Source organism: Trichosurus vulpecula, chromosome 8 (genome assembly GCF_011100635.1).
Source record: "Trichosurus vulpecula isolate mTriVul1 chromosome 8, mTriVul1.pri, whole genome shotgun sequence".
NCBI lineage: Eukaryota > Metazoa > Chordata > Mammalia > Diprotodontia > Phalangeridae > Trichosurus > Trichosurus vulpecula.
The window spans coordinates 224,816,928-224,844,041 of NC_050580.1; the positions used below are offsets into that span (position 1 = coordinate 224,816,928).

At 36.6% G+C, this 27,114-nt stretch overlaps 1 protein-coding gene across 4 annotated transcripts in view; it reads left to right on the top strand.

Annotated features, from left to right (window-relative positions):
• The window catches only part of GPHN (gephyrin), an 885,721-nt gene that overhangs the window by 347,459 nt on the left and 511,148 nt on the right, over positions 1–27,114 (top strand). For all 4 annotated transcript variants that reach the window (XM_036769505.1, XM_036769507.1, XM_036769503.1 and 1 more), the window contains one exon: positions 9,211–9,268. In XM_036769505.1, the coding sequence (XP_036625400.1) occupies positions 9,211–9,268 (58 nt within the window). The remainder of the gene's footprint in view (positions 1–9,210; positions 9,269–27,114) is intronic.

Consider the following 27,114-nt stretch of genomic DNA (forward strand, 5'->3'; position numbering starts at 1 on the left):
AATAACTCAGAGATATTTCAATATTCATCTATCTATTACCTAACAGATTTAGCATAGTGCTTACAAAACTTCTTAATAATTTAAATTTGCTATGAAAGAAACGAGGGACTATGTAACAGAAGGAAAGAACTTCCTTAGCTCTGTTTGATTGCAGGCACGAGTCATATCTGATAGCCAATCTTACAGTCACCAGGTGCTGAAAGCAGGGCTTAGGTGTAACCAGGTGGGGACTTTCCTTTTCAGAAAGGAAATAGCAGAGTTGGGAAATAAAGTCAGGAAGATCCTACCTAGGCTGTGTCCAAGGTCGTCTTCACGACTGCTCCCAGGCAGACCCACCTAAAAAAATTCTCAGCTTGTAACGCCTGCCGTGCCATTACTGGCTTCATGTGACCTAGTCCTGTAATCAGAGCTTAAGACAATATTAAATTGTAGTCCCAAAAATCTTAAATAGCAAATAAATATCCTTCAGATAAGATTGCCCAAATTTTATTGAGCTAACAATTATCAAATCAAGCTACATAACTTTTCCATCTTCTAAATACTTCCTCACACTCATCTCCAACTTACTTTGACCATCTGAAACTATCATTCTCGGGACAAGAGAGGCTTAGCTAACTCCCATTTGTCCCCAAACTTTCTTATCTGCCTTTCCTATTTTCCCTCAACCTTAATTCACCTTTCCAAATCTTTCAAACCTAGTACTAAGTCTTCTTTACATTTCAACCATAAGACAAAACAACTCATAAGTTAGTACTTTCATTGTCATAACTGTGTATACTGGAATCCCATTCCAGCTTCTTAAACACACAAAGACACAAAAAAGGGGATTTGTTTTTCGTGATAACTCATTCTAAAAGAAGGAACACTTATTAAAAAGATCTGCCATCTCACCTCCCCCCTGAGGGTGGGTTCTTCTCCATCAGATGGCAGACTTCACTAATTAACTACTAGGCCAAACCCATCTCAAGTCTTAGTCTAATCTTATCAGTTTTTTTTAAGAAGCCAGGTTGGAGGCTTCTTGACCCCTACTGTCCTCTTATTGCTGCCCCTCTCCTTTCCTTCCCTTCAGACAGGTGGGCTAAGGTGAAATTCTTTTCTTCTTATCTAAACTAAGGGCGGGGAGGAGTAAGGAATTCAGACAGTCGGTTGGAACCTCCTTACTCAAAAAAACTTGAATAAGACATTGAATGGGCCCTTCTATAGATAAGCATCAATTCTAATAATTCTAATAAGGATTTTTTTTTTATCCAGATGTTAAAAGGCATGCTCGCTAAACTTTCCTGAACACAATTATTTAGAAGGTTTTAAAATGATAGACATCTCCTTTTTCCTTAAAGCAAATTAACCCTTAAATGCTGGAATTCATTAACTAAGTTGGTGCCAAATGTCCTCACTCTCAAATATTGCACAGAATTCCTAGACATTACAAAGTTCCTTAATCAAAAAAGTGTTATAATGGGAGGACACTTAATTTCTATAAATTACATACTCAATTAATTAGCCTTATCACAATAATAAGGTTTACCAGGACTTTCCATAAGAATTCCTCTACACAGAAAACCACACAAGATTGATAAGAATTCATGACTAGATGGTTTCAAAAGTTCTTGTTTCAGTTAATAACCTCAATTTCTTAATTAACTACGATTCTCAATCTAACAACATCCAGATTATAAGAGAATTATTCTCTAACAGCACAGGTAATGCGATGTTAACCAATTTGTATATAATAACTAACTTAGAAATAAGTACACCACAAGCAATTATCATGTATCTAAAACTTGAAACAGATTCCAATTAATTACCAATCTAGTGATCATAACTGAGTTGGATAAGCAAATCAAATCTGATTCATAACCACTAGTGGTAACATTTTAATTTCTAAGGCCCAATACTCTCTGCATTATAAAAGATTACCACATTTTTCAATATTGCTGATACATCTGTTTGTCACATTACACAATTTAGAAATGTACCAGTGCCCTAAACATAATTATGCATTTTAAAACTTGAAACAACCCTTTTATCAATTTAGGTGATCACATTTCTAAATCTCCTTGCACAGAGAATCTTTCATATCATTATTTGAAACTATAACTTTAAATCACCAGATATATTCTCATAATAGAAAACTTTTTCACGCAAAAAGTCTGTTCTCATGGTTAAATATCAGTATTATTAATTATTTACTTGTTATAACCACATATAACAGTTCCAAATTTTATCACATCCCTTTAAAAACCCAATTCACATATATCAAAATCAGATTAAAATTGCTATAATATCATTTCTTACCACACAATGGTCTTCTCAAATTTCACAATCTAAGAGAATTTTGGGAACACGATGCAAGTTTAGAAATACAGAAACAATAATTTTCAGATGACATCTATTGCATTTCCAGACTTCCACATATAGAAATTATTCAGCTTATTACTTTTGGTATTATATATTAATGTATTAATATATAAATACGTGTATCACATATACTAATACATTAACATCCCAAATACACTTTATTTAGCTGTATATTCTTCAGCACCACTACCTCTGGCCCAGGTATAGGAACTTTTGCCTGGCCATGAATGAACTTATGAAAGAAAGAGAAACTTAATTTTGTTCCAAGCTTCATCTTATACAAAAATGCCTAAAAGGATTTTTTTCGGACTCCCAAGGAAAATAAGAGCAGGAAAAAATCCCTTTTAGTTTTCTAAGGAGCTCCTCCCTAGGTGGGGCCTGGCAGCCCCTTGAGGGCAAGGAGCCTACCCTTCCAAGCACTAACTGACCAACCCTATTTCTTTACAAGTTTCCTTTTAGCTTCAGCTCTGATAACCTTTCACTGTGGAGGGTGGGGGAAGGGTGAGGCCAGGAGCAGCACATGGCAGCCAAGAGGAGCACATGGACTCCTGACTAGACAGGTAATCTCAAGCTGCTATTCTACAACCCTCCTAAATTCCTTATACAGGTTTTCTATCTCTCTCTTTCATAAATTTACCTTTTAAACTTTACCACAAGGACGGGCTACAAAGGTACTCAGGGGCACAGGACTGACTGTGAGTCTGTGACTTTCTATCCCTCTCCTCATTGCCCGGTGGGGAGGGCGATTTAAGTTTTTCCCTACAGTTCTCCTGCATTCTCTACTAATCTGATCCGGGAGAAGAGGAGTTTGATTTAACTGCTCTAACTTTTACTGCAGCCCTAGTGAAAAGATCTCAATGATTGTAATTCAGGTAAACTTCACCCCTTGCTCACTCCCAAAAACCTCTTTTGTACTTGAATCTAAGGGAATCCGGGACTAAGACAAATGCGAGAGTCCCGCTGAAGGCTATAACTGAGGTTTTAGCCAGAAGGCATTCATTGGGAGGAGATGTTTTCGCAAGAGTGAGCTCCTGGAATGGATTTACAATTTCAGGAGTTCTTTCTTCCCAAATTCAACTAACCAATTTCCAAACTTTTTAACAATTTAAAACCCAGAATTTGCCAAATTTTAACCCATTCCCGTAGTTCCACGCTGGCCAAACGGGAGCCACAAGGAAGGGAGTCTGTTTCCCTAGTGGCAGCCTGATATCTCTGGCTGCCTAAGTTTCAGATTTTTTTAACAAAACATAGACATTTCACAATTGACACAGACACGCTAACAGAGACGAACTCAAAACACAACAAAGTTCACGGTGTGGATCGAACTGAAGGCTAAGCAGGCCCCCTCAGAGGAAAGATTTCCTCCTCAAAGATACGACCCCCAATCTCTCTCACACCTCCAACACAAAACAGAGACCAACAGCATGGGCTAATTGGAGGCTAAACAGGTCCCCTCAGAGGAAAGAAGATAAACCAGGTTTCCTCTTCAAGGAAAACACCCCCAATCTTCCCATACCCAAACAGACCCGGTAGCATGGGTTAACTGAGGCTAAGCAGGTCCCCTCAGAGGGAAGAAAATAAACCAGGTTCCCTCTTCAAGGAAAACACCCCAATCTTCCCATACCCAACACAAAACATATAACCAATGGCATGAGTTAACTGGGGCTAAGCAGGTCCCCTCAGAGGAAAGAAAATAAACCAGGTTCCCTCTTCAAGGAAAACACCCCAATCTTCCCACACCCCAATAGGAAGGGTGGCGTCCCAGCTTCCTAGCTCTGTACCACAGCCTCGTCAGGGTTTAGCATGGTATCAGAGACCCAAATGGCTAGCCCCAAACCAGAAACCAAACCAGAAAAACCTTACCTCTAGAGGTCTACAAAACCAGAATTCTCCGTAGGCCGAAAAGGGACAGGTCAGCAAAGAGTCCATTCTCCGAGACCATCACTCCACATCAGAGTCCTAGGAAAAGAAATCCCCAGGAGCCGGCCCTCTGAAGTGAGAGAAGGTGGATCGGGGGCAGAGACTCCCTGTTGAGGTCCGGAATTCTGTGTGTGTCTCCAGGGCGGTAACACGAAATACCGCCACATCTCGCTGGGGCCTCCAAAATGTTGTACCAGAAGCGAGCGAGACACACCACAGAGTATAAGTTTTAAGTGGAGAATTTATTAGCCGGCGGCCATCGGGGTACGGCACCACAAATCAATGGCAAATGTGTTGGGGTGATGGCTTGGCTTATATAGGATATGGGGGTACAGAGTAGGGGGGAAGAGGAACCAAGGTCCTGGCTGATCAAAAGATTCAGTCAGGTTATCGTACTAGTGGGATAATCTCATTTACATTCCTTGGTGGAGTCCCAGAGTCCCAGGGATATCTCCCAGGAAGGGTCTATCAAGTTATCTCTCAGTGGGATGGTCCTATCTATTGACATTCCAGGAAGGAACCAAGGAGTCTCAGGGATATCTGCTAGACAGGATCTGCCAGGTTATCTCTCAGTGGGATGGTCCTATCTATTGACATTCCAGGAAGGAGTCACCGGATCCTAGGGGGCTCGTCAGTAGCTAGGGGTTACTCAGGGGTTCCTAATTTTCCTTGTATTACAAAATACAGTTCTTATAGAATTTATAGAACAATAAACTGCAGTGTTCAATTGCTTCTGGGTCTTGCTTATTTTGTCAGTTCCATTGATAGACTTTTGTGCTCTTTAACTAGTATCAAATAAGTTTTATGTTTTCTACTTTATAATACAGGCATACCTCATTTTATTGCACTTTGCAGATATTGCATTTTTTACCAATTGAAGATTTGTGGCAACCCTGCATGGAGCAAGTCTATTGGTGTCGTTTTTTTCAACAGCATGTGCTGAAATTACATTTGAAAGGCAAGACTCATCAAAAGTACTTGATTACCTCAGTGCTGAGAAGCACTCCAAAACAAAAGACAACAAAAGGTCCCACTTTACCTGCCAGATTCAAAGGCAAGACTCATTAAAGGCACTTGATCGCCTTTGCATTCCAAAAGAGAAAACAGTAAAAAAAAAAAAAAAAAAAAAAACAACTCCCCCCTTGCTTAACATTACCAGAGAACAAAAGAAAACTTACTGGGAAGCAAAGAAAAGATGGATGTCTCTCAAGCAATGCATAGTATTTATTATATAGGCTTTTTTTAGGATTTAAAATTATGTTCTTTCTTTTTTTATTAATAAATTTATTTTTTATTCTTAGTTTTATTCTTAGTTTACAAAACTCAGTTCCACAAGTTTTTGGGTTCCAAATTTTCTCTCCCTCCCACTCCTCCCCCCAAACCCTCAAGACAGCATGTAATCCGATGTAGGTTCTACATATACCTTCACATTGAACTTATTTACATAATAGTCCAGTTGTAATGAAAAATTATAACCAATGGAATGAATCATGAGAAAGGAGAAACAAGACCAAAAAAGAAGGAAAAAAAAAAGAGAGAGCAAAAAGTTTGCCTCAATCTGCATTCAGACTCCACAATTCTTTCTCTGGATGTGCATAGCTTTTTCTATCATGAATCTTTTGGAGCTATCTTTCAACCTTGCATTGATGAGAGGAGTCAAGTCTATCAAAGTTAGTCCTTACAAATATCATATTTCTGTAATTGTGTATAATGTTCTCCTGGTTCTGTTCCCCTCACTCAGCATCAGTTCATATAAGTCTTTCTAGGTTGTAATGAAATCTGTCTGTTCCTCATTTCTTATTGCACAATAGTATTCCATTACATCCATATACCACAACTTGTTTAGCCATTCCCCAATTGATGGGCATCCCCTTGATTTCCAACTCTTTGCCACCACAAAAAGAGCTGCTATAAATATTTTTGTATATACAGGTCCCTTTCCCACTTGTATGATCTCTTTGGGATATAGCCCTAGAATTGTTATTGTTGGGTCAAAGGGTATGTACATTTTTTTCAAACTTTAAGATGTTTTTATTTTTAGTTTACAACACTCAGTTCTACATAATTTTGAGTTCCAGATTTTCTTCTCCCCCACCTCCCTCCCTCCCAAGACGGCATGGAATCCAACATATCTTTGACATATAACTTCACATTGAAATTATTTGCACAGTAGTCAAGTTCTAAAGAAGAATTATGACCAGTGGAATGAATCATGAGAAAGAAGAAGCAGAACCAAAAAAAAAAAAAACCCAAAAACAAAAGAGAAAAAAAAACAAAGGGGGGAATAAAAGGCAAGCATAAAGTGCGCCTCGATCTGCATTCAGACTCCATAGTTCTTTCCCTGGATGTAGATAGCATTCTCTATCGTGAATCCTTTGGAGTTGTCTTTGTACCTTGTATTGCTGAGAAGAGCAGTCTGTCAGGGTTAGTCATCACAGAATCCATATATCTGTGTGTATAGTGTTCCCCTGGTTCTGCTCCACTCGCTAAGAATTATATCATGTAGGTTTTTCCAGGTTATTATGAAGTCTGTATCATCCCCATTTTTTATGGCACAATAGTATTCCATTACCTTCATATATCACAGCTTGTTCAGCCATTCCCCAATTGATGGGCATCCCGGTATGCACATTTTTATAGCTCTTTGGCCATAGTTCCAAATTGCTCTCGAGAATGGCTGGATCAGTTCACAACTCCACCAACAATGTAACAATGTTCCAATTTTCCCACATCCTCTCCAGCATTCATCATTTTCTTATATAGGCTTCCTGGACATGGAAATTTATTGTTATGTATTTTGAATTCTGTCTTACATTCTTCTGTGCAAATTATATGCTTTTTTTCTTTTCTTATTTTGTATTTGTTTCAATATTTAAGTTAATAATATGTTCCTTTTCCTTTTCTCTATTGTATATTTAAGTTTTAGTATTGTAGTCTAAAATTTTGAAAAAAGAAAAATATTAAGAACTTACTGTGTGCAAGGCACTGTGTTAAGCTATTATGAAAATAACATAGATGACATATTTTATCTTGAAGAATTTTAGTAGTGATTGTATTGATTTTGTACACGTCGCAAGTTTTATTTCCTTTTTTTGGTTTCATTTTGTTATTGTTTAATGTATTGCTTTTCTGAAATATTTGAAAGTACGTTCAACATACACTAATTAAATACTCACTATGTGTTCAGGACTGTAGTAGGCCCCATAGACACAATACAGGTATAAGATGCATTGCTTAATGATGGAAACAAAATTCCTCATATGAAATAATTATAAAATAATATAAAGCAGTTTATAATCAAAGTTTAGGTGGCATAGATTGTTATTTTAAAATTTGAATTATAAAGAACTCAAGCATTCATAGCATAGTTTTAAAAATCTGATTTGAGATCCATAAAATAGTCCCTTCATATAAACCTTAATATTAAATTCCTCAGGAAATTTAATTTACTGTCTTGTCCAGAATTCTTAGTCAAATATTATTTCAGCAGTAATTGTTAAACACATTTGTAGATTTAAATTACCTTTTATGTAATGTTAAATTTATTCAAGTATACTAAAATTCAAGATTAATTTGGAAGGAAAAATTATTTTGAACTTTTTTATAGTTGAAATCTGTCACTATTTGTTTGTAGTATAAGATATCCAGTGATATCTATTTTGTATATCATTGTAAAGATCAGAGCCTTTTGAAAGCTCAGGTTGATGATTACTTTTCTCTCTGAAAAAATTTCAGATCCACAGAAGTAGGCATGATACCAAGTTGGTGAAATAATGAGAGTGGTAGATAAAAATGAAGAGGCAAAAAGTAGCAGGAGCAAGTTCCTTTGTAGAGCTAGTTTCTCTAAGCCTTTGGCTTGGTCATCATTTAGTCCAGAGGTGTAGAACCTGTGTCCTCGAGGCCACATGTGGTCCACTGGGCCCTGCAGCCCTTTGACTGAATCCAAACTTCACAGAACAAATCCCCTTAATAAAAGGATTTGTTGTGTAAGAGTTGGACTTAGTCAAAAGGCAGTACCCAAGGACCTAGAAGGCCACATGTGACCTCCAGGCTGCAGACTGCACCCCTGATTTAGTCAGTCTGTTAATTCATCAGACATATTTTAACTCCTCTGCTACCTCTGTCTTTAAGAGTAGAAATGGTTTGTCATTGAATTGATATGTAGTAATATTTATCTGGAAGTCTGAGACTACCATTTTGTTTTTGACTTTGTAAAGCTGAATTCCAATGTAGGTAATATATGTGTGTATCAGTATCAGTAGCATGATCTATATGCACTACAAAATAGATTTTTAAAATCAAACTACCCATTCCTTTGTTATGCACTAAACCAGTAGTATGCAAACTTTCCTGGTTATGCATTCCTATCCATAAAAATATTTTCATCACACCCACCTAGTATACATATACATGTGTATAAAGTATTTCTTATGTATTATAAAATATACAAAATGGACATTATTTAAAGATTAAATAATTCTGAAATTAATATTTTAGGTTAATTTTTCTTTTGATCCATATTTATATATTTAAATAATATTAAATATTTTAATGAGAACAGCAAAATTGAATATGCTTCATTATTTCTGAAAAACTTATTTTGTGATAATGATTAGGAGATGCTTCCAATCTCAATGTATTCAAATTTCCGTATTTAAATTTAATATTGTCATAGTTGAAAAAGAAAACTTCATTGTATACAAAATAATGGAGGTTCATTGTTGCCTACACTTGCTGACTCATGACACTCTTTTTTCAACCTACTAACCAATAATACATAGTTTTTGTTGAAATTCAGCCACTGGGTTTCCATCTTCCCTAATATCAGTTGGTTTTCCTATAAATTAGTTGGAAGATGTTGCATTTTTTATTTTCCATATTTTCTTATATACTATTCTTGATTTTGAGAGTATTTTCTTCTCCCAATTTCAGGTTGGGTGGGACTATATCGGCTTACAAGATAGTACCAGATGAAATAGAAGAAATCAAGGTACAGTATAATATCCTTCAACTCTGAAAAAAAACAAACAGTAGGCCTGGGGAAGGGAAGAAAAGAATTCCTCCTTTTAAAAAAAAAGATTAGAATTACTGAGTATGTTGAAACCTTATTGAATTCCTAATTAGTGATAATTCTTAAAGAGGGCACAGAGTTATTATTCATCATCTGACTTCACTTAACCATCCAAAAAGATCTTTAAAGAGAAATTTTAATAAATATAAAAAAGAATCATTCATTTTCTATGAAAATTTATAATTTGCTGGCATAATAACTTTAGAAGAGGTACTTCAGCTGGTCATGCATAATAGATCAAACACAGCTACTGTGCTAAATCTTCTGTGCTAAGGATGTTTGCTACTTAGTATAATTAATAAACTAAAATGGTTAGTTATAAATAAGAGTAAATATTAAAATCTATGCACGTGAAAGTGAATGGGAAAAATCCCACACCTTCTTTGCCTAGTCTGGGAAAGTTTCATAGAGAATAAGAGCCCTCACATGGGCTTATAATGGTAAAGAAACAATGTAAGAGAAAATACTAAAACTAATTTTTCATCGTGTTTCAGTTTGTTTTTCTTATGTCACACTAAGCCCAGCTCAAGTTTCAAGTAATTCTAGTAATTCTTACTTACTTCCTTTAAAAACATATAACCAATTGTGCTATTTTCAATATATAGTTGTTAGTTAATGTGAGAAAGGTATCCTGGCACCCTAAAACTTGATGTACTACTATATTCCTTTCTCCTAAATTTTGTTTCAAATTCTTTGGCTTTAACAGATTTATTATTATTAAAAACCAGTTCACTTCAAGGATCGCAATGCTTAGGAACATTGTTATTCTAAGTAGTAATAGGCTATAATTCTTACATAGCATTTGCAAATATCTGCTGATAATTTAGAAATAGAGGGAATAGGGGATGAGGAGAGGCATGGCTTATTTTCTTTCCCTGGCCTTAGTTCTACTACTTTCTCCATTAGAAATTTTTGGTATTTTGAAAATTTGTTAGGGAAACTTGAATATTCAGCATGAATATATTATAGCTTCTTTAATCTCTCCTCGAGCCATGTGGCAAAGATGTTTTGGGGGAGAGCAATTTGGAATAAGAGGCCTTGGAGAAAATCCCTATCTTAAATACCTATGTGACCTTGGACAAGTTTATTTCCCCTCCTGGGCCTTAGTTTCTTCATCTGTAAAATGGAATTAGAATAAACGATCTGATATTTGTGTATATGTCATCCAGAAAGAAAAAAAAAACATTTTAACACTTCAGAATTAGTATATGGTTGGATTTTGTAAGCCTTTTACTTTAATGGGATCCCTTTTGAACAAAGTAAAAATAATGGTGATGTAAAATAACTGTAAATGGGCTTCTTTTATCTCTCCTTTTCTGTTACATATTAATTTTAGTCATAATTGTTCTGATGGGTGATTGACAGTACTAAACTGCAGTTTCTATCTTTTTTTTTTTTAACCTGGGGTAGATAAGTGGGATAGTGGAGAGAATTCTAGAAGTGGAATCATGAAGACCTGCCTTTGATCCTTACTGCTTTTGTGCACCTGAGCAATTGACTTAATACCACCTCCCCTCTTAAGTGCCCCCCCCCACTCCACAAGCATACTCAATTTCCTCACCCTTTAAATTACAATAATAGTAATAGCACTTGCTTCATAGGGGTGTTGTGAGGATCAAATGAGATAACACATGTAAGATACTTTGAAAACCTTAAAATGCTGTATGTGTTAGTTATTATCCAAAGAAAAAGGTGGTTAAGAAAACCTTATAAATGATGGCATTCTTTTTGCCATCAAAAAAGAACTAGAAGAAAGCATATACAAATGTGTGTGTGCATATATGTGTGTGTGTGTGTATACATATATTTATAAAATATACACATATGCAAAGATATACACATACATGTATTTTACATAAAATAAAGTATTTAATATAAAATAAACTACATGCACATAGATATATGCATATATTATGTGTGTATTTTATACAAAATAAACTTCTGTAAGCATAATCAATTCAAACATAGGATTAATACAAAATACTGATATTTAATATTAAGAAATGTAATTTAAAAGTTTCAGTTACATTGTCACAGGTAAATTATTGAAATAAATAAAAAATTTTAGAAGATGAAATATATCTTTTAATTCTAATTTTCTCAACTAAATATCAGTTAAATCTATAGCATTAGCTAGAAGGTATTTTAATAGAGGAAAACAAGGTCTGGAGAGGTTATGACTTGCCCAAAGTCGCACCACAAGTTAGTTACACCATTATTTAAAAGACAACCTGGTAGGATTTTATCTGTCATCTATGAGACATAATCTTGATGTCTCTAATCAGCCTCTAATACTTGTTCTAACCCAGAAAGTTTTTTATCACAACGTGAAGTTAATAGGGATTGGAACTTCTTTGTTTGCTTTCTATCATAGAAAAACCTGAGTATTTAGATGCCAAGTCCTATTTGTGATGATACCATCACTGATTCTTTCTACGTCCCAGGGAAACAACATGGTTTGTGAAAGACAATCATCTGGCAAGAATAGGAGAGAAACTCCATTCCATAAGTTTTCCACCACTGCTCCCCTCCCCTAAACTACTTAATACCTTAAGTGGACTCTACAAAAAGAGCTTCTATAAATATTTTTGTACATGAAGGTCCTTTTCCCTTCTTTGTGATCTCTTTGGGATACAGACCTAGTAGTGATATTGCTGGATCAAATGGTGTGCACAGTTTGGTTGCCCTTGTGCATAGTTCCAAATTGCTTTTCAGAATGGTTGAATCATTTCACAGCTCCACCAACAATGCATTAGTGTTCTGATTATCCCACATCTTCTCCAACATTTATCATTTTCTTTTTCTGTCCTATTAGCCAATTTGGTAGGTGTGAGGTGGTACCTCAGAGTTGTTTTAATTTGCATTTCTCTAATCAACAGTGATATAGAGGATTTTTTCATATGGCTGTAGATAGCTTTAATTTCTTCACCTGAAACTGCCTGTTTATATTCTTTGACCATGTATCCATTGGAGAATTATTTGTATTCTTCTAAATTTGACTCAGCTCTCTATAAATTTGAGAAATGAGGCCTTTATGAGATACTCTAAAATTTTTTTCCCAGCTTTCTGCTTTCCTTTTAAGTTTGGTTGCATTGGTTTGCTTTATGTAAAAACTTTTCAATTTGATGTAATCAAAATGATCCATTTTGCAATTTCATAATGCTCTGTATCTCTTGTTTGGTCATAAATTCTATCCTTCTCCGTAGATCTGACAGGTAAACTATTCCTTGCTCTCTGATTTGCTTATATATCACCTTTTAGGTCTAAGTCATGTACCCATTTTGACATTGTCTTGGTATATAGTTGATTCTTTAAGTGTACCATCATATCATCTGCAGAGTGCTGGTTTTGTTTCTTCATTGCCTATTTGAATTCCTTCAATTTCTTTTTCTTCTCTTACTGCTAAAGCTAACATTTCTAGTGTAGTACTGAATAATAGTGGTGATGATGGGCACCCTTTTTTCACCCATGATGTTATCAGGAAGTCTTCTAGCTTATCCCTGTTACAGATAATGCTTGCTGGTGGTTTCAGATAGACACTACTTATCATTTTAAGGAAAATTCCATTTATTCCTCTGTTCTTTAGTGTTTTTTATAGGAATGGTGCTGTATTTTGTCAAAAGTTTTCTTTTTATTTTATGATTTCTGTTTGTTTTGTTATCTATATCATCAATTATGCTGATAGTTTTCCTAAATATTGAATCATCTCTGTATTCCTGGTATAAATCCCACTTTGTTATAGTATATTATCCTGATGATAAATTGCTATAATTTCTTCACTAATATTTTATTTAAAATTTTGCATCAATATTCATTAGGAAAATTGGTCTATAATTTTCTTTCTCTATTTTTGCTCTTACTGGTTTAGGTATCATTACCTCATTTGTGTCATTAAAGGAATTTGTTCGGACTCCACCAATTTTTCCAAATAGTTTAAATTGTATTGGAATTAATGATTCTTTAAATGTTTGATAGAATTCCCTTTTAAATCCATCTGGCCCTGGAGATTTTTTTCTTAGGGAGCTCATTAATGACTCGTTCAATTTCTTTTTCTAAAATGGGATTATTTAAGTATTTTATGTCCTCTTTTGTTAATCTGGGCAATTTGTATATTTGCAAATATTCATCCATTTCATGTAGGTTGTTAGATTTATTGGCAGCTGTTGGGCAAAATAGCCCCTAATTATTGCTTTAATTTCCTCTAAATTGATGGTGAATTCACCCTTTTCCTTTTTGATACTGGTAACTTGATTTTCTTCATCTTTTAAATCAAATTAACCAAAGGCTTATCTGGTTTTTTTTTTTTTCATAAAATCAGCTCTTGGTTTTTATTAGTTCAATGGTTTTCTTACTTTCAATTTTATTAATCTCTTTTTTGATTTTTCAGGATTTCTAATTTTGTGTTTAATTGGGGATTTTTAATTTGTTCTTTTTCTAGCTTTTTTTTAATAGTGTGCCCAATTCATTCTCTTTCTCTATTTTATTCATGTAAGCATTTAGAGATATAAAACTTCCTCTCAGAACCACTTTGGCACTCTTAAGTTTTGGTCTGTTGTCTCTTTATTGTCATTCTCTTTGATGAAATTATGATTGTTTATATGATTTGTTTTTTGACCCATTCATTCTTTAGAATTAGATTAGTTTCCAATTAATTTTCAATCTGTCTTTTCATGGCACTTTATTACACATAATTTTTATTGCATCATGACCTGTAAAAGATGCATTTACTATTTATTTCTACCTTTCTGCCTTAATACATGTTCATTTTTTGTGTAGGCGCCATGTACCACTGAGAAAAAGGGATGTCCTCCTTTTTATCCCCATTCAGTTTTCTTTCTTTTTTTGAGATCTGCTCCTTTTTAAAAATTTTTTATAAATTTGACACAGTTCTCTATATGTTAGAGAAATGAGACCTTTATCAGAGAAACTTCAAAAAAAAATTTTCACAGTTACTATTGCTAATTTCCCTCCATCCAATTCCACCTACCCCCATTTATTCTATTTTCTCTTTCACCCTATCCCTCCTCAAAAGTGGTCTGCTTCTGACTACCCCTTCCCTCAATCTGTTCTCCCCTCCCCCTTTCTCTTATCCCCTTCCCCTTCTACTTTCCTGTAAGATAAGATTGATTTTTATACCCAGTTGCCTGTGTATGTTATTCCTTTTGAGCCAATTCTGATGGGAATAAGGTTCACTCACTCCCCCTCACCTCTACCCTCTACCCCTACAATGTAAAAGCTTTATGTGAGATAATTTACCCCGTTCCACCTCCCCCTTTCTCTTTCTCCCACTACATTCCTCTCTCTCTCACTGCTTAATTTTATTTTTTATATATCATCCCTTCATATTCAGCTCACACCTGTGTCCCCTTCCTATATACCTTAACTCCTCTAATAATGAGAAAGGACTTATGAGTTACAAATATCGTTTTCCCATGTAGGAATGTAAACAGTTCAACCTTATTAAGTCCCTTATGATTTCCCTTTCCTGTTTACCTTTTTATGCTTCTCTTGAGTCTTAGATTTGAAAGTCAAATTTTCTATTCAACTTTGGTCTTTTCTCAAGAATGCTTGAAAGTCCTCTGTCTCATTGAATGTCCATTTTTTCCCCTGAATGATCATGCTCAGTTCTCCTGCATAGGTGATTCTTGGTTGTAATAATAGCTCCTTTGCCCTCCATAATATCTTATTCCAAATTCTCTGATCCTTTAATGTAGAAGCTGCTAAATCTTGTGTTATCCTGACTGTGGCTCCACAATACTTGAATTGTTTATTTCTGGCTGCTTGTAATATTTTCTCCTTGACCTGGGAATTCTGGAATTTGGCTATGATATTTTTGACAGTTTTCATTTTGGGATCTCTTTCAGGAGGTAATGGGTGGATTCTTTCAATTTCTATTTTACCCTCTGGTTCTAGCACCTCAGGGCAGTTTTCCTTGATAATTTCTTGAAAGATGTTGTCTAGGCTCTTTTTTTTGATCATGGCTTTCAAATTGTCCATTAATTTTTAAATTCTCTTTCCTGTAACTATTTTCTCCTTCAGTTGTTTTTCCAGTGAGATATTTCACATTATCTTCTATTTTTTTTTTCATTTTTTTGGTTCTGTTTTATCACTTCTTGGTTTCTCATAAAGGCATTAGCTTCCATGTGCTTCATTCTAATTTTTAAGGAATTATTTTCTTCAGTGAGCTTTTGGACCTCCTTTTCCATTTGACCAATTCTGCTTTTTAAGGCATTTTTCTCCTCATTGGCTTTTTGGACCTCTTTTGCCATTTGACCTAGTCTGTTTTTTAAGGTATTATTTTCTTCAGTATTTTTTTGTGTCTCCTGTACCAAGCTGTTGACTCATTTTTCATGATTTTCTTGCATCACTCTCATTTCTCCCCAATTTTTCCTCTACATCTCTTACTTGATTTTCAAAATCCTTTTTGAGCTCTTCCATGTCTTGGGCCCAGTTCATATTTTTCTTGGAGGTTTTGGATGTAGGAGCTTTAATTTTTCTCTCTTCTTCTTTGTGTGTTTTTTATCTTCCTTGTCACCATAATAACTTTCTAAAGTTAGAGTTTTGTTGTTGTTGTTGTTGTTTGCTCATTTCCCCAGCCAGTTACTTTTAACTGTTAAATTAGGGCTCCACTTTTCACTGTCCCAAGCTTCAGGGGGTTTGTGCAGTTGTTTTCAGAAATACTTCTAAAGACCTATAAATATCCAGTTCTTCCCGTGTAGTATGATCTAAGGAGAGATGTTTTCTACTCTCCTGGACTGTGCTTTCATCTGTGAGTGACCACAAGCCCTCTTTTCTGCCCTGGAACTGTGAGGAGGGTGCCTCCTCTGCTGTGGCTGCATACTCTACCATGCCAGTGCTCCTCCTTGCCCCAGGACTGCCACCCAGCACTCGGATCCAAGTATGGGCAAAGCAACAGAGTCCTGCCTCAGTGCTAGCAAAGAGGCCCCTGTAATCTCCTGACCAGTCGTTGAACCTCTTTACTGTCTGTGGGCTCAGAGCCCTGGAAGTAACTGCTGCAGTGGCCTGTGCTAATTCAGACACTCCCAAGGCCTGGTCCTAGCCTGCTGGGGCTGTGGCTGTGCTGATGCAACCTGCACTGGACTGTGCTCCACTCTCACCCATGTGTGACAGACTCTGCCTGCTGACCACCTAAGTTGTCCTTGATGTCTATGGCCTGAGAAGTCCAAAAACTGCCACTGCTGCCAGCAATTCAGTCACCCCGAGGCCAGCTCTGAATTTGCTGGGGCCTGGTCTGTGCTGTGCTGTACTGCACTCCATTCTCAACCTCATGCAACAGACCTTTCCTGCTGACCTTCCAAGTTTTCTTGGGCTAGAAATTTGTTTCAGGCCATCTTTTTATGGGTTCTCCTCTAAAATTTGTTTAGAGTTATTTTAAAAATTTATTTGGAAGGCTTAGAGGAGAGCTCAGGCAAGTCCCTGCATTTACTCCACCATCTTGGCTCTGTCTCCCCTATTCAATTTCCTCCAGAGGCTTATCATATCTAACTTTCTAAAATTCTGTTCATCTCCTTAACATCTTTCTTGTTTGTTTTATGAGTTAGAATTATCCAATTCTGATAAGGGGAAGTTTAGGTCCCCAACTAGTATAGTTCTATTGCCTATTTCCTCCTATAATTTATTTAATTTCTCCTTTAGAAATTTGGATGCTATACCATTTGGTCATAAACATGTATGTACATATACATACATACATACCCATACATACATACATAAACATGCATAAAGAAACATAAACATACCATATGTGTTTAGTACTGATATTACTTCATTGTTTTTGGTACCTTTTAACAAGATAGAGTTTCCTTCCTTGTCTCTTTCAATTATAGCTGTTTTTCCTTTTGCTTTGTGTGAGATCATGATTGCTACTCTTCCTTTTTTTACTTCTGCTGAAATATAGTATATTCTGCTCCAGCCTTTTACCTTTACTCTGTGTGCGTCTCTCTGCTTCAAATATGTTTCTTGTAAACAACATGTTCTGGGTTTTAATCCCCTCGGGTAGATGCTTCACTTTTATGGGAGAGTTCATCTAGTTCATATTCGTAGTTATGATTACTGTGTATTTCTCTCCATCCTATTTTTCCCCTCTTTATACTTTACTCTTTTTCTTCTTTCACCCTGTCCCTCCTCATCACTGTTTTGCTTTTGACCACTGACTGCCTCCTTTAATCTGTCCTCCCTTTTATCAGCCCCTTCCCATTTCTTTTCACCTTCCCCTCCTACTTCCCTATAGGGCAAGATAGATTTCTATACCCAACTGAGTGTGTATATTATTCCCTCTTTGAGCCAAATCCAACAAGAATAAGGTTCAAACAATGCTCACCCTGCCTCTCTTCTTTCTCTTTACTAAAATAGGTCTTTTGCACCTCTTCATGTGATTACATTCTGCCTCCCCCTTTCCTCTTCTCCCAGTATTATCTCTTTTTCATCCCTTAACTTTTTTTATACCATCACATCAGAGTCAACTTTTACCCTCACGCACTGTCTATGTATACTCCTTCTAACTGCCCTAATAGAGATACAGTTCTTAAGAGGTACAAGTATCTTCCAGTGTAGGTATGTAAACAGTTTTACCTTATTGAATACATTTTTTTCTTTCCCATTTACATTTTTATGCTTTTCTTGAGCTTTGTATTTGAAGATTGAATTTTCTGTTCAGCTCTGGTGTTTTCATCAGGAATGATTGAAAGTCTCCTATTTCATTGAATATCCTTCTTTTCCCCTGAAAGATTATGCTCTGTTTTGCTGGTAGGTGATTCTTGGTTGTAATCCAAGGTTCTTTGCCTTCTGGAATATATTCCAAGCCCTCAAATCCTTTAATGTAGAACCTGGTAAGTCCTGTGTAATCCTGATTGTGGCTCCTTGATATTTGAATTGTTTCTTTCTGGCTGCTTGCAATATTTTTACTTTGACCTGATAGTTATGTAATTTGCTGTAATATTCCTTGGAGTTTTCATTTTGGAATCTCTTTCGTGAGGTGATCAGTGGATTCTTTCAGTGACTATTTTACCCTCTGGTTCTAGGAGGTTAGAGGGAAGTTTTCCTTGATGATTTCTTGAAAGATGCTGTCCAGGCTTTTTTATTTTTATTTTTTTTATCATGGCTTTCAATTTCAATAATTCTTGAAATGTCTCTCCTGGATCTATTATCCAGGTCATTTGTTTTTTTCCAGCAAGGTTTTACATTTTTTCCTATTTTTTTTTCATTTTTTAAATTTTGATTGATTAATTCATGTCGTCTCCTAGAGTCAGTAGCTTCCACATGCTCAATTCTAATTTTTGAAGAATTATTTTCTTCAGTGAGCTTTTTTTAACCTCCTTTTTCATTTGGCCAATTCTACTTTTGAAGGAATTGTTTTCTTCAGTAGATTTTTTTTTTCCAATTTGATCAATTTGATTTTCTTCTCGAGTGGTTTTCAATTTTTGTGCTTCCTTTTCCTTGCTATTGACTCTTTTTTCGTGATTCTCTTGTATAATTCTCATTTCTTTCCTCAGTTTTTCTATTTTTCTCATTTGATTTTTTAAATCGTTTTTGAGCTCTTCCAAGAATTGAAACCAATTCACATTCCTCTTTGAGACTTTGCATGTAGGCGTTTTGACATTGTTCTCTTCTGAGTTTGTTTTGATCTTCCCTGTTGCCCTAGTAGCTTTCTTTGCCCAGGGATCTTTTTGGTTTTTGCTCATTTTCAGCCGATTTTGTGACTTTCAAAGTTGATTTCTATACCTGGGATACAGGAGACTCTGTCCCAAGTTTCTTGCGGTGGAGGCCAAGTGCCTGGCTACTAGCTTTCTGCACTGAGGTCTCCAGGGCTGGCAGTTTGCCTACTATACTGGGCTGAAAGCCTCATAGTTGGCTTGCTGAGCCAGGACTGTGGGGTTGCTATTCTATGCTGTGGTTAAGAGACTCCCCATGACTTGCCCAGATACCACCTGTGCTGGGCTGCACTCCCCTTTCACCCAAGTGAGACACACCTTTCCTGCAGTCCTTCTAAGTTATCTTGGGTTGGAAAATTATTTAACCCTGTCTTTTTGTGGCTTCTGTTGCCCTCAAATTCATTTAGAGGCTTAATTTAATGTTGCTTTGAGGGAAACTGGGAAAAGCTCAGGCAACTTCCTGGCTTTTTCTCCACCATCTTGGCTCAGCCTTGATTCTAAAAAGAGTATCCTCTTTAATTTAAGATTTTATATATAACTGGGATGTTCTTACCAAGCTAGAGATCTATTATGAGAGATGAAGAGTATTAAATATAGAGACAGGGAAAGATAGATTGAGATCAGAAGCATGAGTTGATATTAAAGGATCAATAGGAGTGGATGAGATATAGTCTAGAGTCAAGCAGAAATTTCAGGTGCGGAGAGAATAATGTTCAAGTTTAGCCAAGAGTTTATGGAGATTTGCCATTCTCTTTATCTAGAGAGTGCTTATATGTTTTTATGCGCTATCTTCCCTCTTCCCCTTCAGCTGAGTACATTTCTCAGAATGAAGATCTAGAGTGCACACATATATATTCAACTAAGGTGTTCAAATACTAATTTACTTTTTGAAACAAGGAAAAGAACTAGAAATAAAACTATAAGATTCAGGAAAGTATTCCAGCCTGTGATTTGATTCATTCCTTGTCTTGTAATTTTAGTTGGGCAATTCTATAATTTGTCTCCCTTAATGACTTTAATTTTAAGCAGCATCTAAAGACAGCTTTCTGTCCTTTACACTTTTTAGTTCAGGGGCAGATATGAAAGTTTTTATTGAAATCGTTAAAGAGTTCTTCAGTTTAAAAATACAGAACTTATTTTCCTCCAAGAAATAGTTAAGGAATAGTTGAGTTGGTATAAGGAAAAGTAGAGAAAAAGCATCATTGTTTATGGGAGTTATATTTGAACAGATTCTTCCTTTAACAGTTGTATTTAAAAAGATACTATGCTTTAATAGTTCAGGAGCCTGTGATTTATTCAGTATTGGTATATCCTCCACTGATATACAGCTTGCAACCTCTCTACCCTTTAGTAGGTGGTATGCATGAATTGTTCCCCCCCCTTCAAAAAAAGTCACCACCTTATGGCCAACATGCAGGTGATTATAGCCAAACTCATCCAGGCTAGTTTTCAGATGTCATGTGTATATACAATCCAACTTTGGGGCTGTACTTGAAATTCCTTCGGATTGGTTACATTTGCAGTCCACTGTCATAGCCTTTGGGTGGAAAAAAGGTTTATCTCCAATCTAAGATAAAGTAATAAAAGAAAACATGTTGCACAAAATGCTTGCAGTTATCTTTAATGACCCTTATTTCTCCTTGGATCTGGTGGCGCTCACCTAGAATGATTTTTTTTTTCCTTTACTACACTCACAATCCTGTAAGCTTTTACTCTTCAAAGTATCCTTAAAAATAAAATCACTATGTTTGAAAGGCTTGATTTCAAAATAATAATATAATGACCTCTCAAACCTCAAATAAACTGAAACTCAGTAATGCTAAGATAAGTGTAAGGGTGGGTTTCACCCCATTAAACTGCAAAAGCCATAAACACCTGAATTGAAGCAATCAAGGGAGTCAGGTTTTCCTTTAACTTCATCCACCTTATCTTCTATAAACAAGGCACTTAATTTCAGAGTTTCCTAGAGCTTTTGCTATTAGATGAAAGACAAATGACAATATACAAGAAACATTTTCTGGCAAAAAAAATAAGTCACACCTCTCAGACAATGTATAAAAATAGCTGTCAATACAGCTGTAAGCCTAGGCAGGGTAGTTAGCCAGTTCAGCCATGGAGAACCTTAATTCAGAGAAAATAGCTCTTGAGCTAGAAACTCTCTTTCCCTCCTTCCTAACCATGTTACCAAAAAGCATCTAGCTAAAATAAAGAGACTTAGTGAGGGCAAGCAGACGGTCACCTAAGGAAGGAAAGGGTGTCCCCCAGAGTAAGGAGAGATACACCAAGAAGAATCATGGAAAAACAGAGATAGCTAGATATCATCTTTCAAGAAATTATGAAGGAGAACTGCCCTGATATTCTAGAGCCACGGGGCAAAATAGAAATTGAAAGAATCCATCGATCGCCTCCTCAAATAGATCCAAAAAAGAAATCTCCTAGGAATATTGTCGCCAAATTCCAGAGCTCCCAGATCAAGGAGACAATACTGCAAGCAGCCAGAAAGAAACAATTTGAGTATTGTGGAAACCCAATCAGAATAACCCAGAATCTGGCAGCTTCTACATTAAGAGATCGAAGGGCTTGGAATGCGATATTCCGGAGGTCAATGGAACTAGGATTAAAACCTCAAATCACCTACCCAGCAAAACTGAGTATCATGCTCCAAGGCAAAATATGGATTTTCAATAAAATAGAGGACTTTCAAGCTTTCTCAGTGAAAAGACCAGAACTGAATAGAAAATTTGACTTTCAAACATAAGAATCAAGAGAAGCATGAAAAGGTAATCAAGAAACAGAAATTGCAAGGGACTTACTAAAGTTGAACTGTTTTGTTTACATTCCTACATGGAAAGAGGACATGGATGATTCATGATTCATCAGTATTAGGGTAGCTGAAGGGAATATGCATATATATATATATATATGTGTTTATGTATATATATATAAGTGAATGTGTATGTATGTATATATCTATGTGTATATATATGTGTGACACAGGGTGAGTTGAAGATGAAGGGAAGATATCTAAAAGAAATAAAATCAGATTGAGGGATGAGAGAGCATCATACTGAGAGAGGGAGATAGGGAGAGATAGAATGGGATGGATTATCTCACATAAAGGTGGCAAGAGGAAGCAGTTCTGTGGGAGGAGGGGAGAGGGCAGGTGAGGGGGGAATGAGTGAACCTTGCTCTCATCAGATTTGGCCTGAGGAGGGAATACCATACATACTCAGTTGTGTATCTTACCCCACAGGAAAGAAGAGGGAGGAAGAGAAAAAAAATAAAACGGGGGGGATGATGGAGGGGAGGGCAGATGGGGGTGAAGGTAATCAAAAACAAACACTTTGGAAAGGGGACAGGGTCAAGGGAGAAAATTCAATAAAGCGGGATGGGTTGGGAAGGAGCAAAATGTAGTTAGTCTTTCACAACATGAGTATTATGGAAGGGTTATACATAATGATACACATGTGGCCTAGGTTGAATTGCTCGACTTCTTAGGGAGGGTGGGTGGGAAGGGAAGAGGGGAGAGAATTTGGAACTCAAAGTTTTAAAATCAGATGTTCAAAAACAAACAAAAAAAAGTTTTTGCATGCAATTAAAAAATAAGATACACAGGCAATGGGGCGTAGAAATTTATCTTGCCCTACAAGAAAGGAAGGGAAAAAGAGATGAGAGGGGAGGGGGGTGATAGAGGGGAGGGCTGACTGGGGAACAGGGCAACCAGAATATACGCCATCTTGGAGTGGGGGGGAGGGTAGAAATGGGGAGAAAATTTGTAATTCAAACTATTGTGAAAATCAATGCTGAAAACTAAATATGCCAAATAAATAAGTTTAAATTAAAAAAAAAGAAAAATAGAGATAGGCAGATATAAAAGAATAGTCACCTGAAGACAGAAGCAGCTTCAAAGAGTAACTCCTGAATAGGAGAAGAATGCCAGCTATGGACTCAAGACAGGACTTTACTGGTTGGCTATGTGCGTTCTCTACATACTTGCCTCACTATCACTATACTGAAATCCAACTCTTCACCTGTGCTCTGTGTGTGTAGTATTCTCCAGGCTCTTTTGGGGGGATGGGGAGGTGGGGGGGTGGATATTTTATCCCAATTGTTTTTACTGTACCATCTTAGTAAATTTTTTTAAAGCTAATTGAAGTCTGTCTGATATTAATGGGAAGTACATTATGAGGACCCATTAGTAACAATGAAAACAATACATAATAACAAAATAACAGTTATAGCAGTAATAACTAACCCTCATATTGTGCTTGCTAAGATCCAGGTGTTGTTAAGAGTTTTACAGTTACCTCATTTGACCCTCATTAAAAACCTGGGGGGGAGGGGAATAGGTGCTATTATTATCCCCATTGTGCAGATAAGGAAACTGAGGCAAAGAGAGGTTAAAGTTGCTTGCCCAGGGTCACACAATAAGTGTCTGAATCTGGATTTTAACTCTGGCCTTCCTGACTCCATGCTCAGCACTCTGTTCACTGCTTTACCTAGCTGCCCAATATTGAAAGACTTAAAATACCTTAATCAGAGCATGGACCAACCATGATACCAGAGTACTGGTAATGAAGCATGTTACCCATTTCTTGACTGAGAGATGATGGACTCAGAGTTTGTAAGCAGACATAAATTTTTGGACATGACCTCCTTACTTAGTTATGCTTATTTTTTAACAATTTTTTTTGCTCTTTTGTTTTTAACGAAGGTAAGGATTCAGGGAGAGGGGTAGTAATGTTGATTTTAAAAAGAAGAAAATAAAAAAGAGGAGGTGCATTGAAACATTTTTAAAAAGCATACAAAAAGTACTTCAGAAGGAAAAGCAGACAAACAGGACACTTTGGAAAATAATGTGTTGTAAATTCAACCCATACAGGGTATTATATCATTATTATTATTATTATTATTATTATTGTTGTTGTTGTTGTTGTTGTTGTTGTTATCATTATTATTATTATTATTATTATTATGCAGAATATTCCAAAAGTGTTAGTTCAGTTTTAAGTTATTAGTATTGGGCTTTTTTTTTTTTCTTTTTTAAAGCCAGTGGTGTAGAATAGAGATTTGTATATAATCCTCATCTTGTTTTTTATTTTGTATATGGAAATGCTTATTTTTCTTTTGGGTATTTAAGTTCAAGTTTTAAAAATAAATGATGGAAATGTAAAGGAAGGCAAAGGCTCTCAAATGCAAAATAGACATTCTAGTTGGGCTTATATAGCTCAATTTTATATGAAGAGGTCATTAAATCAGTGAATATGCCTCAAAGGTTGGGACTTCTTTCATCCTTAGCTACCCATTTCCATAAAATCCACAAAAGTGAATAGGAAAACTGGGACTGATTGCTGTGAAAAGCAAGGTGGGGTGTCTTAATGAGAGAAGGGGCCTTTGGAACTGAAAAGATTGCCAGAATTAGACAGGGTATACTTCTTCCACCTCCTGCTTAGAGATGGCAAACAACCTCAGAACTAGAACTCTGAGGAAGTCAACAAGAAAAGATTTTTGTCAATCCTAAACACTGCAACACTCCAGCTGAAAAAGCATACAACACTTCTGCTGAAGAGAGCATAGTCCTACCTAGCCAAGCCAGTGGCTGAAGGTCATAAGACTACAGTTGCTTATTGAAGATCAAGCACGTGGAGTACAACAAATCTCCCTTTCCATCAAGGATGTCTTGCTATGCCCTGAAAAGAGCATTCCAGCCACGTAGCCTACCCAGCTCAGCATTGCAGCAGCACACCAACCTGCCTATCACTGTCTGGTAGTAACTGCTTAGTGGCAGAGTGCCCTACCCAGCTTGGTCCAGCAGTCATTGTCCAGCGAAAGTGTCTCCTGCCTGGCTCTGTCTAGCAACACAAGAATTCTACCTGGCCCTGTACAGCAGCTTTGGAGGCTATTCAGGGACCAGAACACTTAAGTAACCTGCTTGACCTAGCCTAGCCCAGCAACATGTTAAGTCATTTAACTGAGAGACCATGATTTGTAAGGTTAAAAACCATTCACATCTGGCCTCACAAGTTCCTCAGCTGTGTGACCCTAGGGAAATCACTTTACCTATGTTTGCTTCACCCTTCTTATCTGCAAAATGACATAATAATACCTTACCTCCCTAGGTGGTTGTGAAGATGAGAGATATTTTATAAATTAAAGTATTAGTGATTATTGTTATTATTATTATTTCAAATCCTAAATCTTTCTAACGTAACCCTTAGTTGTAACAAAGAAAAACAATGAAGGAAAAATATTTGACACTGTGAATTCTTCAATTAGTGTGTACAGTGTTTGATCCTAGTAGTCCCGAATCTATCTGCTGTGAGCAGGATGTTTTCGTTATTTGTTCTCCATAATCTTCATTATTTTTTCTTTTCATAAACTATTTTGTTTTCATAAGCCAAGATTCAGCTTTGAATCCTCCAACCCCAAAACACACACACACACACACACACACACACACACACACACACACACACAGAAAAAAGGAGAAAAAAAAAGCTATTGCAAATATAGTTAAAATAAATTTCCACATTTGCCATGTCCAAAAAAAAACATTGTCTCATTCTGCATTCCGAGTCCTTTACCTAGCATGTTTCTTTATTAGTCCTCTGGAATCCTAGTCATTACTTTGGTAAGAGTTCAAAACAATAATATTCCATCACTTTTATAAACATTTGAAAGCTGTGCCCTAAGTGACCTCATTGTTTCTAGTTTGGCTTGTCTTCTGGGTAGCACTTACTGATTAATCAGTCTGTGGAGAAAGAGGCAGCTGGTTTGCACATGTACTTTGATCTCATGAACCTGCCTTTTATATTACCTGCTACCCAGCAGGTAGCAGGCCATCCTCCTTAACTCTAATTTCATTTCCTAATATGCATCAATAAGAAAGAAGCTGATGAGTATCTATCAGGATTGTCTTGCTTATATTACAAGAAGTTATCTTTAAAAGCAATCTCCATCTTGAATTTTAGGCTGGTCCCTTGTGGCAGGTCCACCAACACATTTCTGTCTGGATGTTTTTAGTTTTCTTATCCTGAGTTTTGCCTTTTTAATTAGGATGGAGGCTCAAACATAGAATTTTCCTTTTAACAAAACCATAGCTTATTCATTCATTCCACAATTTATAGACCCTCTCTTAGAGTTCCATTCTTTGCCATCTCAAAAAAAGCTATAAACATTTTTTATATCCTTAAAGTTTGTTTTATTTATTATTAATGTCTCCCCTTGATCTATCTTCTCTTAATTCCCCATACCCTTCTCCCCTTTCCCTGCTCTTTTCCTGATAAGTGAAATGGATTTTTGTACCCAGCTCTTTGTGTGTGTGTGTGTGTGTGTGCGTGTGTGTGTGTGTGTGTGTACCTTCTTTTGACTAGTTTAAATGGGAATATAAGGTTTGAGTGTCAGCCATTACTCCCCAAACCCCTGTTTGTATAAGTATCTATTTGTACATCCTGTGATTATATGAGGTTACTTTCCCTGACCTTCCTTTCTCTCCCCTTCCTACCCAACGTACTCCTCTCCCCCTGTCTTTCTATTCTTTCCTTAAGATCATCAAGGCATAGCAGAACTAATCCTGGGCTTGTCTACGTAGATTCTTTCTGTGAACCCAAGTAGTGATAAGGTTTAGAGGGGATGCACCCGTCGTTTCCCATATTTCAATGTAAGCAGTTGATCTTTCTTTATTCCTTTTTTCATTGTTCATTTATCTTTAACTTTTTATGCTCTTCACTCCTGTGTTTCAGCGTCAGAGTTTTGCTACAGTTCTGATCTTTTTATCAAGAATGCTTAGGGGGTGCAGAGCCAAGAAAGCAGGGACTAGTGTGAGCTCCCCACCAAATCCCTCCAAAAACCTATAAAAAAATGGCTCTGAACCAATTCTAGAACTGCAGAACCCACAAAATAGCAGAGGGAAGCAGGGCTCCAGCGCAGGACAGCCTGGATGGTTGCTGGGTGAGGTCTTTCGCGCACGGAGCTGAGAGCAGAGGGGAGCCAAGGGGAGCCGAGCCCAGCATGGGCGGCGCAGACCAACCAGACCAGGAGCTGGGTGGAGCGTGCCCTAACACCCTGAATCAGTGAGCTGCAGCAGTTACCAGA